The 13,274-nt window shown below is 36.1% G+C and overlaps 3 protein-coding genes across 3 annotated transcripts; 2 read left to right on the forward strand and 1 right to left on the reverse strand.

The window, feature by feature from the left end:
• Nucleotides 1–1,871: 1,871 nt before the first annotated feature.
• Nucleotides 1,872–3,261, forward strand: LOC117613988. The gene is made up of 3 exons (XM_034342652.1): nucleotides 1,872–2,272; nucleotides 2,385–2,583; nucleotides 2,665–3,261. The coding sequence occupies exons 1-3, from the start codon at nucleotides 2,132–2,134 to the stop codon at nucleotides 3,027–3,029; spliced, it is 705 nt and encodes a 234-aa protein (XP_034198543.1). The 5' UTR covers nucleotides 1,872–2,131; the 3' UTR covers nucleotides 3,030–3,261.
• An 817-nt stretch (nucleotides 3,262–4,078) lies between these two features.
• On the reverse strand, nucleotides 4,079–8,975 carry LOC117637516 (ethanolamine-phosphate cytidylyltransferase-like). The gene is made up of 10 exons (XM_034372425.1): nucleotides 8,839–8,975; nucleotides 7,729–8,152; nucleotides 7,090–7,325; nucleotides 6,754–6,905; nucleotides 6,298–6,369; nucleotides 5,600–5,667; nucleotides 5,296–5,413; nucleotides 5,024–5,089; nucleotides 4,804–4,926; nucleotides 4,079–4,448 (listed from the first exon to the last, which is right to left on the reverse strand). The coding sequence occupies exons 2-10, from the start codon at nucleotides 8,079–8,081 to the stop codon at nucleotides 4,377–4,379; spliced, it is 1,260 nt and encodes a 419-aa protein (XP_034228316.1). The 5' UTR covers nucleotides 8,082–8,152; nucleotides 8,839–8,975; the 3' UTR covers nucleotides 4,079–4,376.
• A 2,315-nt stretch (nucleotides 8,976–11,290) lies between these two features.
• LOC117637298 (glutaredoxin-C4) lies at nucleotides 11,291–13,108 on the forward strand. The gene is made up of 4 exons (XM_034372158.1): nucleotides 11,291–11,637; nucleotides 11,955–12,028; nucleotides 12,503–12,601; nucleotides 12,707–13,108. Exons 1-4 carry the CDS (start codon nucleotides 11,465–11,467, stop codon nucleotides 12,781–12,783), a joined length of 423 nt encoding a protein of 140 aa, XP_034228049.1. The 5' UTR covers nucleotides 11,291–11,464; the 3' UTR covers nucleotides 12,784–13,108.
• Nucleotides 13,109–13,274: the final 166 nt, after the last annotated feature.

Consider the following 13,274-nt stretch of genomic DNA (forward strand, 5'->3'; position numbering starts at 1 on the left):
GTTGGAGAGTAGTGAGAAAGACATAGGAAATTTTGAAGCTATTGAGTTTGTGTCCTAGTTTATCTAACCTTTAAAGATGTAAATTTTATGTTGTTTGACCTTTTTATAATGAGAAGAGCAAACGAAGTTGAGTTTGAAACTTAATTTTTTATCGCAAAAACAAAGATAAAAACTTGATTTTTTTTATTTATTGTATGTACATGTACAAGTTACTCACGATGTGACAATTCTAATTAAATCTTTTAAAATTGGGCATTTCTAACATAACCAATTTCGTGAGGATTTCTCACACATTGGTTCCATTTGTTGACATCTTTAGAACTTAAACACATTTATTACTGAGTAGAAGTGAGGTTTTTTTAACATGTCGGGCCTTTTGAATGAGGTTATATATAATAAGCCTTTAAAAGTGATGATTATTTGATTATTTGATTATTGAGTTGGACATACAACTAGGGGTGGTTGTGGTTCGGTAACCACGAATTTTTCCCCGAATCACAAACTGACCGACTATTTGCGGTAAAGTGATTTTTGAAACCACAAACTGACCGCTTTTTGCGGTTTACCGCATTGCGGTGTAATCGGTCGGTTACCGTGAATTAACGGTTTAAACCGATTTGAATATTTTGGGCATAAATGAGACAATTTTAGATCTTTAAGTGTGGTCTTTTTGTGTCATAAAAATTCAATCTTCCACACTTTTAAGCCTAGGTTTGATGCTTCTTTTGAAGCTTTTTGAGTTCAAGCATACTTTAACTAAAAAATATAAATTCACAACCTCAACTTCTCAAGCATTCACAACCTAAAGAAAAATCCAATTCAAAGTTAATTAAAGTTACAAACCAAAAGGAGAACTCAAGTGTAGGTAGTGGTGAGTGGATTTTATTATAAGAAGAAGCCCTTCTTTATGAGTTGGAGTGGAGGTTGTGTTTTGGGTGTATCGATTTATGTTTGGGGGATTAGAGGCATTAGGTGTGTTAAAGTGGCTAGACTCCATCTATAACACAACACAACACAAAAGCAACAACATAAAAGCATATTAATAATAGATTAAACTCAACCAAATTAAACACACAACATCTAACTACTAAAATGCAATTTTTAAAAAAATATATTTGCGGTTTGCCGTAACCGTGAGTTGCCAAAATCACATACCGCAACCGCAACCACAATTGCGGTTCGGTTTCTAAAACTGCAATTTTCGGTCAGTTTTTAGTTATTGCGGTTCCAATGCAGTATAATATCGGTTGGTTTTTGCGGTTTTTCAGTTTTTCAGTCTAAAATGCCACCCCTATACACAACCACATGCCCAAAAAAAAAAAAAAAAAGGGTCAAAAATGAAAAACTCATAACCTAATTTCCACAAAAATTTAATAAAAGAGAAATATATAAAGGAAGAGAAGATGAAGATAGAAGAAGCATATTGGAGAGAGAGAGAGAGAGAGAGAGAATAACCTTTGAGAATATAACAGAGAAGAACCCTAGGGAGAAGAAAATGAAAATGGCATCATCGGATTTTTCACGTGAACTTGTGTGTTTTTTTTTCCTAACTGTATAATTAAGCGTGTATCACCTAAACTGGAGTATGTGAGTTTTATTAGTTAGTCAAGTAAGAAGAGTATTAAAAGCCCAACTTGAATAAAATAGTCAGGTAATTAAATAATACAAGTTGATACCAAACACCTGACATGGACTATTTACTCATATCCAGAGTCTAATACGGTGTACCAAATGAGTAAATTAGTTGTTTTAATAAGTTCGAGTATTAATTCATAGGTTAAATTCGATTAGGGTCATAATTCATGGTGTAAAACCGTTGAAAATCTTAATTAGAATCTTAGTAAATAGAATATACTTACGGCCCATGGGCCATGCCCACAGGCCAGATGGATCATTTGGCTTCTGGAGAAATCTAGAGACCCACAGAAACCTCTCTCTCTTTCCAAGCATTTGCCTCCTTCCTGCCTTTTACAGAGACATACTCCTAACCCACCTAAAGCTCCAGACTTTCAGGTTGTCTCTTTCCACTCTTCACCAATCCAAACAAGTTAAATCCTAAAACAGTCAAAAATCAGCAGCATCCCAATTTTCATAGTTCTTTAGGATCACAAACCCAGTGCAAAAATCATCCATGGAAGAGCACTTTGTCTCAGAAGGAATGCAGATGAAGACGATGAAGAAGAAGAGGAAGGAGGTGGAGGAGCTTGACCAAGTCAACGATGACTTCTCCGACTTCTCTCTTTCTTCCCCTGCCAGAAAGATTCGCCGCCTGGTATGCAAAAGTTTCAATCTTTTCTGCTTCTCTACTTCTCTTTCAGGCTTCTCTTCCCAATTCTGTTCATTGTTATAATTCAGTATTTTCTGTGTCATAATTGATGATATAGGATGCTCATCTGCCACCCATTATGGAGGAAGAGGAGGCTGAGTTTTCATTTTCAGCTGCTCAGAATCAGCTGAAATCAGAGGCTCCAATTATTGAGGGATTGCCCTCAGAAAACCAAGAAAAGGCCATTGTGCTCTTCAGGCCTGTCAACAATACCCCAGTCTTCTCTCTCCATTCTGACTTAATTTCTGGCTTTAAGGGTATGTTTGGCAATTACCCATTTGGTTTTATTTGTTTTGAATGATTTCAGTAATTGATGATATGGTATATTGGTTTTGCAGACCAATTTCTGCGGTCCAGCCATTTTGGTCTGAGATCATCAGCTGAGGAAGATGATGAGGCAGTGCAAAGCAACAGCAATCAGTGTAAAGCTGTTGTTCCTTGGGTTCCCAGTCATCTATCTCCTGCACCATCAATGGGGGTTTCACAAGCAGACCCTCCAGAGGAGCTAATGGAGGCTGAGGGTATGGAAACAGCAACAATGGAGATTGAAGAAGAGAGCCCAGCAGCAGGGCAAGCCATGGCAGATGGGTATGGTGGTGGGATGTGGACAAGTAATGAAGGCTTTCCTCAGTGGCAGCAACAGCATTGTATGATTCCACAGCCTCCACACAACACAACCACACCCATCACATGGCTGCAATGAGACCCAAAGGCACAGGGTTTCTGGGTTGGAAATTTGGAAGGTGCCTCATTCTTTTTATTGTAGTATTTTCAACTAGGTTATATTTATATATAGAGGTGTTTTTGCTCACAGCAATCTGTTGAAACACCTACAAAATAGTGTTGTAATGTTAATAATTGCAGTGTAGGAACTTGTAAAAGAATGATTTGCTTGTATTATGGCTTTAATGATCCAGTTCTAGAGATTAATAATCTGGTTTGGAGTTGCTTCGGAATAGATAGACTTTAGGGCTTAGTTTTGGCTTTCATAAGAACTATCTTGAACTCAACTCAAATTCAGTCCAAGCCGAACCACCGATGAGGTGTGCTGTGCAAAGAATTATGTGATCTCTAGGCCTTAGTTTTGTTCGTCATGGGCACTAGGGCATGAACTGTACTGTGCTGTGCAACGGATTGTATGATCTCTAAATCGTAAGGAAGAGTCCTAAATTTCATAGAAATCAATTTAGTTTGGAATCTTAAAAACTATACACAAAATACACAGTTCAGTTAATACAATTCGGTATTTGTCCAGTCCTGTTTAACTCGGTCCAATATGGTTTACTCAATAGGTTACTCAGCTAATAACAATGTTTTCGAGTGATCTCTAATTTTTTTTTACTTCGGCAAGGGAGATTCTAAGATCAAATCTCTCTGGTGACCCCTAGTTTTTACTTCGTCGGAGGAGATTCTAAGATAAAGCCTGATTCTAGATCACGTCTTGACCCTGAGTTTTTACTTTATTGGAGGAGATTTTAAGATCAAGTCTCTACTTTGTCTGAGAAGATTTTAAGATCAAATCTCTCTAGTGACCCCGAGTTTTTACTTCATCAGAGGAGGTTTAAGATCAAATCTCTCAAGGCAAGGGGCTTGTAGCTGAACTGATAAAGAGCATTTACCCTTGCACCCAAGGTCTTACGTTCAATTTTACTCCTCCCAATGTTGCTTTTATAAATTTTAAAAATTAAAAAAAAAACAGTTACATGTTTACACAGCATAACTTTATGAATCAAAACTATGAGAACAATGGTATAAAAAATGGGATAAGAGTAAACACCCAAATAAATTGATTATAAATATGCACAGGGAGTTTGACGAGGTTAATACATTATTGAGGAGATTCTCATCTATATTCTAACAGAGATACATGGAAATGGGAAAAATAAAGGCTATGTAGGAGTCTGATGGGGTATCCTTCTATGTCGTTCCCTTCTATTCTCTTCTTGTCCTTCTAGCAAAATGGCAGTTCCTATGGCCTGAACAACACGTAGCTCTTCAATGACTGCCGATCGACTTCACTATTTTAACTCATAAGAGAACTATAGAAGAGCTAGTCTCCTGAGACATATGTCTTCTGTGCATAGTATTTCTTTTCGCTCTCTGCCTTTTTCGCATTGCGTTTCTGCATCAAAGACAACAGGAGGAAGAACTCTATCAGAACTTTAGAAAGCAGACTTTTTGCACATGCAAAAGATATGGTTAAGACGTGTTGAAACACATCACTAAAAGAGAAGCAATATGTTAATGAGCTTTATTAAGAAAGGCTATACTGGTTTAAAGATTAACACCAAATAGGATAATCTCAAGAGAACATGCCAGAACTCCTTATAATCATGATAAAGGATTTAACCCAACACAAACAGAGATGATCACTTTTCTTGTATAAAAGTTATTAAATATGGTTTCGTATCTATCTCTTGACATTTGTAGTGCCTACAAATTACAATCAAAACGACAGATAAAGATTTTTAAGTTACCATGTAAGCATCATGATTTGCAATTATCCTCTGTGATACTGATGTTGTTGTTATATTTTTGGGGCTTTCAAGTAATTTGAAAATCCCCATGCTCTTGGGAACTGAATAAGGATCACTTTCACCCTGCACCATAAAATAATCCCATTCAATAAACCAAGTCTCAGCTGTAAACAACAAAGTTCAAAAGTGATCAATTTTGAAAAAAGATCCATCAACTTACAGTAAACAAGGAGTTGTACTCGGAAACTGTCCCGTGCACAACCAATGAAATGTTGAAAGTTGTTACCTGTCAATGCAAGAATATAAACCTCAGATACTGTGATTAAAACATCTAAATCAGGCATTGCATCAGAAAGATTACACTATTAACAAAATGCAATGAGTCAACAATGTGTACGAGGTAGAGAGGGGTGGGGGGAGTGAAAGATGAGAAGGTGATAAAATTCAATGACTTGGTGCACAATAAAAAGATAATCTGATACATTTACTCACCATGTCCATGGTAACTTCCCAAGGAGCACCAATGATGACCTCATCAACATAACGGCAACCCAATACACTAAGACTACGTTCGTGTAAATGCATAATTGGATGGTGCCCTCTGTGTTCACTGAAAGTAAGAAAATTTTAATTAATTTTTCGTCTTTTTACAAGTTTACCCTTTTTGACCAAGGTAGACAGGAAGATAAAAAATTTATGCTTATCTTTTAAATATAAAGATAGAAAGAGAACAAAATTTTCAAGGTGTAAGCACACCAATGAATGAATTGATGTCAACTCAAGAAAACGGACATACCTCACAGTTTCGTCATTGTGGATGCCAACGAGAAGAAAGTCTCCAAGCTGCCTAGCATTCTTGAGGATCTGAGCAAGCACCCACAAATGAAAAATGGCCTTCATATAATAAATGATGAGAGAGATTTTACAACTCTTCATATAAAAAAGGGAGAATGCTGTAATGAAATCTCCACAGTATGGAATTACCAAACAGGAGTCATTATGAATGTCACCTGGAAATGTTCAGTTGTTCAGATACAGCATACACCTTATGTGTTGCCAGAAGGTCAAACTTAACCCACAAGGCTTCAATGGGTACCCTTACAACTAAGAATTAGCAGACTACTATAATGATCCACAACAGCATTTCATATATTAATTTAATCCAATGGTAAAATCTATTTCTCTCTTAAAGAAATGGCACTAAATCATGAAAGATGGTGAGTGCTAGAGCAATACCAGATTGAAGATAAGGACATGTCACCTTAGAGTGCATTATAACAAAAGACCATCATGAAGGCTATTTATAAACTACTTTGAGTTTATATTGGAGACAGAAAACATCTAGGATAAGGTAAAAAATATTATCACTACTAGGTACACCTACGACTTTGAAACTAGATGCAAAATAGGAAAATGTACTACAAAGATTCAACTTTAAACCATTAAAAAAAAAAAGTAAATGTTTGCAAGAGTAACTCAGATATATAGTTGTACCTCAACATGTCCTGCATGAAAGAGATCAAATGCCCCATCAATGTACACAACACAAGCATTTGGTCCAGGTCCCTGAGAATATGGAAGGTCTCGTTATGGAGAATCCAAAAACACATTATGCCCAAAAAAACAAAAAGTAAAATTTACCCTTCCTATTTTATCTCCACAAAATAAAATATACAGTAAAGAAAATGAAACCTCAATTCCAAGCTACGGTGAAAAGTGATTTACTATGTTATCCAATAAATGGGAATTACAGGGTGACTTCTTGGTCTTTACATGTACCAAATAGAGGTCTGTTTGTTCATTTTCAAAGATACTTATTCTCAAATGTCACTATATGCATTGGAGCACAAGATCCTCAAGAGGAGCTTAGTCAGTAAGATATGAAAAACTAATTACTTTTAAAAAAAAGAAGTTAAAATTAAAGGTGCCAAGATAGCATGTGAGGCACACCTTTCCATTAGAGAATTGCACAATCCGTCGAGATGTTGGTAGAAACTGAGATAAATGGGCACTCTTTGGTTGACTTTCTGGGGTTTTATGCAAGGATGTATTGTTTTGATCTTCACCACCATTTGTATCCCTTAAAGAAGAGAGTATCCTCCCTACATAATTATTGTTAGACCAACTGAAAATAAGAAAATGTTTTCGGTATGCAATTTTTTAGCTGTCTAGGCAGATCGTTGATCAAATGTCTTCACTTCTAGCAAGCTTGACCGTAATAGAAGTTACAAGTGGAATTGCATAATAACAAAAGCAGTCTGAGGGAGACAAAGAGAATCATAGTACCTACAATATCTGTGCTGGAGACACCTTCAGTTCGTTTAATCTGCTTGTAGCGGCCAGCTTTTTTTGCCAAGGCATAAGCATCAGTTCCATCTGGCAGCAGGCAAGGATCATCACCATGTATGATATAGTCAATCTTATGCTCATTGAAGAGTCTGCTCATGAATTGCTCCGTAATTTCATATGGAGCTTTCGGTATAACTTCATCTACCCACTTCAACCCACTAACAAGAGCCAGTCTAGAAATAACTTCAAATTAGATAAGAATAACTAGTTGTATGTATTGCACACAACGATCTTATTAAATTTTATCAAAGGCCAACTAAATTGTGCAACAGGAGATTATACAACAGTCGCAAGAGTTTCTATTGGAACAATACAAAGTATGGATGGACCAAATAGTTCATTCCTATTCCAAGGTTGCTGAATAACACTATTAAGGAAGCTAACTCTGCAAAAGATGTGGATAAACTGCTTCATATCCATGTATAACAACATAATCTGTAACTTAAGTTAGTAAATAAGTACCAAAAGGTCCAACTCGAACTCACATAGGAATGTTTTGGCATTCCAATATAAACATGTGTTCTTGAGAATGAGTGTGTTATCGTATCGTTGATATTTATGTGCATAAACACTAACCTCTCTTCCATGGATAAAACAGGTGGACCTTTATTGGCAATGATCTCCTCATCACTAACAACACCCACCACCAACTCATCTCCCAAAGCCTTGGCTTGCCTCAAGGCATTGGCATGGCCATAATGCATGAGATCGAAACACCCATCCATGTAAACACGAATGCGCTTCTTCTCACATTTCTTCTTATGGAAAATCCCAGAATCAGGCCATAAATAAGGCAACTGAGGAACTGTGATTCCACCGAAATAGCTGGTGGACAAGCCGAGTAAGGCAGCCGTGAGCATTAGACCACCAAATACATGAGGGTGATTGTACATTCCATCCCAAATCCAGTTGTTAGTTTCATATTCCATGTTGCCACACTTTTTCCTCTGCTTTATATTTTCTCTCAGCTCTACTTTCTCAGTAAGAGGAGACACAAAACCTGAAACCACAAGGGCACAAAGAAAATCAGAAATCAACATAGCAGAACAATTGCCATATATTTTTGTCTACTTCATACAAAATTCACATTGGTTTTCTTCCTTTAACGTGAGATTTAAACTTCACAGAAATACAAGATAAATGAAAAACACTAAACAAATCTAGAGCTTGAAAATACCAAAATACACCAAAAATATGACAAAAAGAAAAAAAAACGCAAATAATATAGAGAATTTGGGAAGTATATCATTTGGAAACAGTGAAGAGGCGGTGCAAAGGAAAATGATTGAAAAGTTATTCACTTGGTTCAGCAATAAGACAATTCTGTGAAATTAAGGGATGCAAATTCTAAGCCCATCGATAAATTAATGCTGCATGGCGAACCAAAGATTCAAGAGAATTGTTGAGAAAATTCCAAATACAAAATATAATTCTGAATCTAAACAACAAACCCACCTGAAATTCAGAAATAATTGAAAAGAAAATGGGAAGAGATGTACAATGGAATATAAAAAATCTAATGCTAAAGTAAAAAAGAGAAAATGGGAAGAAAACCTGGGCAAAATGGAATTGAGAAGTCCAAGGAAAAACAAAATCAGAAATGAAAAATATCAATGAATTGAGTATTAATTATGCTGACCCAGATCTAAAATAATGGTTCTTTTACAAGAAAGTTGGAAAATTTGCCTTTTTTGTGTTCGAGCTCTGTGTCTCCTCTTTGCTTCCTCTCTGGTTTTTGGGTGGCCTTGGAATTGAAAATGGGAAATGAAATGAAACAAGCCAAGCAAGCCTATTTCTCCAAGTTTCTGTCTTACAAGCCTCTCTGGCTTCAAATAAATCTCGCCTTTTTAATATTACTGAATTAATGTCACAGGGTGGGCCCTGGGGGCCGGCCCCACTTGCTCCTCATGACCTCTTTCGTCCTTCCATGTGGACCAGAGCTGCAAGCTATGTGCTTGGCTAGCATTTTACGTGCACTATTTGTATTTCCCTTTTCTTTGGGAGTTTGAAGTGTTATTTAAGGATCTGTCGTTGAATTGTCACTGTTAATAATTTATAGTTCACACATGCATGTCTTCAGATATTTTACTTGTAATAACTCTCGAGAAACGCAATGAGTTTGTAGTTTAAGCGGTTAAAAAATATTATCCTTATACTTGAATTTTTATGTTTGATTCTCCTTCACTCATTTTATTTTACTCCCGAACCTCCAAAATCTTAAGCTCACCCTGAATATTAGGCTGAACATGTTAGTAAATTTATGTATTAAATACTCTCGTTTTATATGAGCTTTTTATTTATATGTAAAAATATCATATTAAAACAAATTATATTATTTGTGTAATATACATGTATATACATATTTTCACCTGCTAAAAATTAATAATATTAAAATATTATGTAACGGCTGAATATTTCACATAATGTACGTGTTCAGTAGTTTACTTAATGCAGAAGATTTCATTTAGTATTCTAAATCAAACCAGGTAGGAAAGTCATACATCTCCGCCAGTAAAGGCAAGATGAAACGCGTGGATGCAATTTTGTTTATATAATTAATGAATATAGGTTCTTGACTCTTCAGCACGTTGTCACACTAATTCTGGTGAATCATACCTTTGACTTAGAGCTAGAACGAAGCATACATGCAGTAACAAGACAAGTTCCCTCATCTCCCTCATGGTCTCACAATCTCCTTTCATGTCTCCAACCTCGTCATCTATTGGTTTTTTTTGTTTCTCTTTGAGTTCGTTGAAGAATTAATGATGAGACAACCCCAATAAAAAATGGGTTCAAGCTTAAATTGAATAGAACTCAATGAGCAAAAATAAACCCAAATCATGCCAATTATTTTATTCGGTTCGGTTTTTTATTTTAAGATTAAATTAGACCGTACTGAATTATGTCCACCCATACTATGGAGTCTTTATTGTGTATTTTGTTGAAAGAATTTTGTTGATTTTTTCAACTGTGTATATTCATTAGGCCTCATCATTTGGCCTTCGGGCTCATGGGTCAATAGGGGCCTGCCCGGCCTATGGAAAAAAAGTCCGGCCAGGCCCGCTTTGGGCCGGGCTAGGCTTGAACTTGCGTGTCTGAAGCCCGGCCAGATTAAGCCCAAGGAAGTCTAGCCCAGCCCGCCTACAAAAGCCCATCCCGTTAGGCCCCCATACATATATAATTATGTATAAATAAGAGTTTAGGTTTAGGATTATATTACTTAAATCACATATATAATTTGTTTCATTTCATTTACTTTTCTTTACTCATTCTTAGTTTATAATTGGATGATTAGCACATTAATTTGTGTCAATTATTAATTCAACAATTATATATATATATATATGTATATATAAGATAAACAACATATCACATCACCAAATATAATCATATCATGAAACATAATCGTACCACCAAATATAATCATGTTTTTCTTGAACACATCACCAAATATTTGCATATTTATTCATACCATCATTTAAAAAAATATTTTTTTTATACTTATTATTTTTTAAAATTATTTCTTAAAATGTATTACGATCTAATTATGTAATAACCTAAAAAATAATACTTGGTTTTATTATTTTTGTGGAAAATCTTATAAGTTGTGTGACTTTATTGGGTGTTTTATGAATTTGATTTGACGTGAAAATATTGGAATTAAGTGAGTTTAATCTCAAATTTGGACTAAAATGCCCTTCTGATTAAGTTTATGATTTTTTTTTAATGAAGTAGGGCCTGTTTAGGTCCGGCCCGTTGGGCATAGCTCGGCCCAACCCGATGGGCTTTCTCAAGCTCGGCTCATGAGTCGGGCTTGGGCTTTGAATTTTCTAAAAAAATCCGTCCCGATATTTTCTCTCTCCTCTTTAAAGCCCGGCCTAAGCCCAATAAATTTGGGCCGGGCTAGCCCGCCCTGGCCCATTGACTAGCCCTAATATTCATACGTGAGTTAGGCCAATTGGTCAGGAAAGTGAGCCCATCCTTTTACTTCTAAGTTTGAATCTCCTTTCTATATATTAGATTAATTTAAAGTAGTTTAGATTACCTTTTATGTCAAAGAAAAAATACCAATAATTACTTAAAAATGAAAAAAAATGAAAAAAGAAAGCCTTGAGATTGATCTCATGTTTCGTCCACAAAAAAGATTGATGTCACGTGAACTTCCCGTGACATCTCACAGCCACTCGACTGCTCCGTCACTTTAACAGGCTTACAGCAAAAGACCGGGAGCCCTCCCCAACTATAGAATTCTGATTCTGAATAGTCTTAAGAAAAGCGCTTCAGTGTGCAGCGCCTGAGATCCGAACCTTCAATGGCGTCAAGCAAGACTTTGCTATCAGCAACAGCCGCAGTTATATTAGCAACGTCTCTCTTCTGGACCTTAACTTCGTCTTCATCATCGCCTTCTTCGGCCGACTCTATCGCCTTCATCAAGAAGACCATCGATTCCAACAAGATCGCCATCTTCTCCAAGTCCTATTGCCCGTATTCTCTTCCACTCTATTTCCTTTCATTATTTCTTGTAAATTTGCATGCACATAATCTGTTTGACTTAATTCAGACCCATTTCCTAATTTCATTTAAAAATAATCTGGAATAGAATAAATCTTCGATTGATTTATGTAGAATGAGGCCTTTATTGATTTTGTTGCCATTGAAGGGCTTCTGGGTTTCAAAGAAATGACTATTAAAAATCAAATTTTGGGTTTTACACAATGTTGTCTGTGATTTAGATTGAGCTTGTATACATTAAATTCGCTTTTTTTCCCTCTAATTTTTTCATTTATTTGGGTAATTTGCAGGTACTGTAAAAGGGCAAAATCTGTTTTCAAAGAGTTGAACCAAGTACCCTATGTAGTTGAGCTTGATGAGAGAGGTATAGTCACTTAAACCTTACTGATTCTGTCAAACTGTGCATGAAAAGACATAAAAAAAGTAAGGAGCTTGTTGCTGAAATATGTGATTGGTGCAAATTTGACTTTATGGTAGAAACCAATTTGATGAAATGACACCTAATTAGAGTAGTAAACTTGTTGTTGAGTTGTATGAAGGTGCATTAATTGTTCAATCTTATAACTACTAGACAGTACAAGCTTGCATGAACTTCCAGATTTTGTGCTTAGAATTTGCTTTTCAGGATTGCAGGTTGTGAATGTGAGATATTAGCTTGAATTTGTATTCAGGAGAATAGTTTGCCAACTCAAAAATGCTTCTTGTAGCAGCACCCTTTTGACAGCTTTGTGCAGTTTTCTTTGAAATTTGAAGGCGTATGTGCCTGTGTTATGTGCATATAACATGTACCATTTCCACGATTAGTTATTGATTGGAGATGGCAATGTGTTTCTTTCAGCTGACGGTCGAGATATCCAAGATGCTTTAGGTGAGCTTGTTGGGAGGCGTACTGTACCACAGGTGTGGGTGAAGGGAAAGTACATTGGGGGCTCAGATGGTAACTGGTTTTCCTTTCAAAATATTTTGTGATCATTCTCTTTGTTTCTTGGAAGTTGATTAAACCAGGGAATTGCTAACAACTGATAAATATGCTGTTTTTTAGATACTGTTGAAGCATATGAAAGTGGAGAACTGGCAAAGCTTCTGGGCATTGAGGTCCAGCATAGGGAGGATCTTTAAATTGAATCATCAATGATCAGAAACTGGTAGCTGAATTCGTAGAGAAGTTGAATGTAGTGCTTATGAAATAACTCCTTCCCTTACATGTGGGGGAGTATAGCAATCGCTTTTGCATTTAGCTTGTTTTTTTTTTTTTTTTGGATTACTGTATTTTAGTCTTTTACAGAGAATGATCGCTTGGATAAAATTGTACTTCTAGTTGATGGACTGCTGTCTGCCTCTTCACCTCTACTGCGATTTGAACGTTATATTTGTATTTCAGTATAACGTTTTCCTCTCTTTTTTCTCATGGATAAAATAGTCATATTGGCACTTATTGAGACTAGTGCTCCTGTCTACTAAACATCAAACTTTCACTTAGATGTGGCACCAAGAACTTGGGTTACCTTCTCTTAGCTTGTATTATGCCTAATTGCGGAGCAAAATCTTAAAACAATTTTTTTGGGTCAAGACCAGAATGTCATGTGAAATTGGTACTTAGGTGAAGGGGA

The sequence above is a fragment of the Prunus dulcis genome, chromosome 1 (assembly GCF_902201215.1).
Source record: "Prunus dulcis chromosome 1, ALMONDv2, whole genome shotgun sequence".
Classification (NCBI taxonomy): Eukaryota; Viridiplantae; Streptophyta; class Magnoliopsida; order Rosales; family Rosaceae; genus Prunus; species Prunus dulcis.

Coding starts and splice junctions, on each gene's coding strand:
- LOC117613988 (XM_034342652.1), top strand. CDS start 2,132: ATGGAAGAGCACTTTGTCTCAGAAGGAATGCAGATGAAGACGATGAAG. Junction 2,273..2,384: donor CCAGAAAGATTCGCCGCCTG/GTATGCAAAAGT, acceptor TTGATGATATAG/GATGCTCATCTGCCACCCAT. Junction 2,584..2,664: donor CTTAATTTCTGGCTTTAAGG/GTATGTTTGGCA, acceptor TTGGTTTTGCAG/ACCAATTTCTGCGGTCCAGC.
- LOC117637516 (XM_034372425.1), bottom strand. CDS start 8,081: ATGGAATATGAAACTAACAACTGGATTTGGGATGGAATGTACAATCAC. Junction 7,326..7,728: donor GTTTTATCCATGGAAGAGAG/GTTAGTGTTTAT, acceptor AGTTATTTCTAG/ACTGGCTCTTGTTAGTGGGT. Junction 4,927..5,023: donor AGTACAACTCCTTGTTTACT/GTAAGTTGATGG, acceptor TTTATGGTGCAG/GGTGAAAGTGATCCTTATTC.
- LOC117637298 (XM_034372158.1), top strand. CDS start 11,465: ATGGCGTCAAGCAAGACTTTGCTATCAGCAACAGCCGCAGTTATATTA. Junction 11,638..11,954: donor TTCTCCAAGTCCTATTGCCC/GTATTCTCTTCC, acceptor GGTAATTTGCAG/GTACTGTAAAAGGGCAAAAT. Junction 12,029..12,502: donor AGTTGAGCTTGATGAGAGAG/GTATAGTCACTT, acceptor TGTTTCTTTCAG/CTGACGGTCGAGATATCCAA.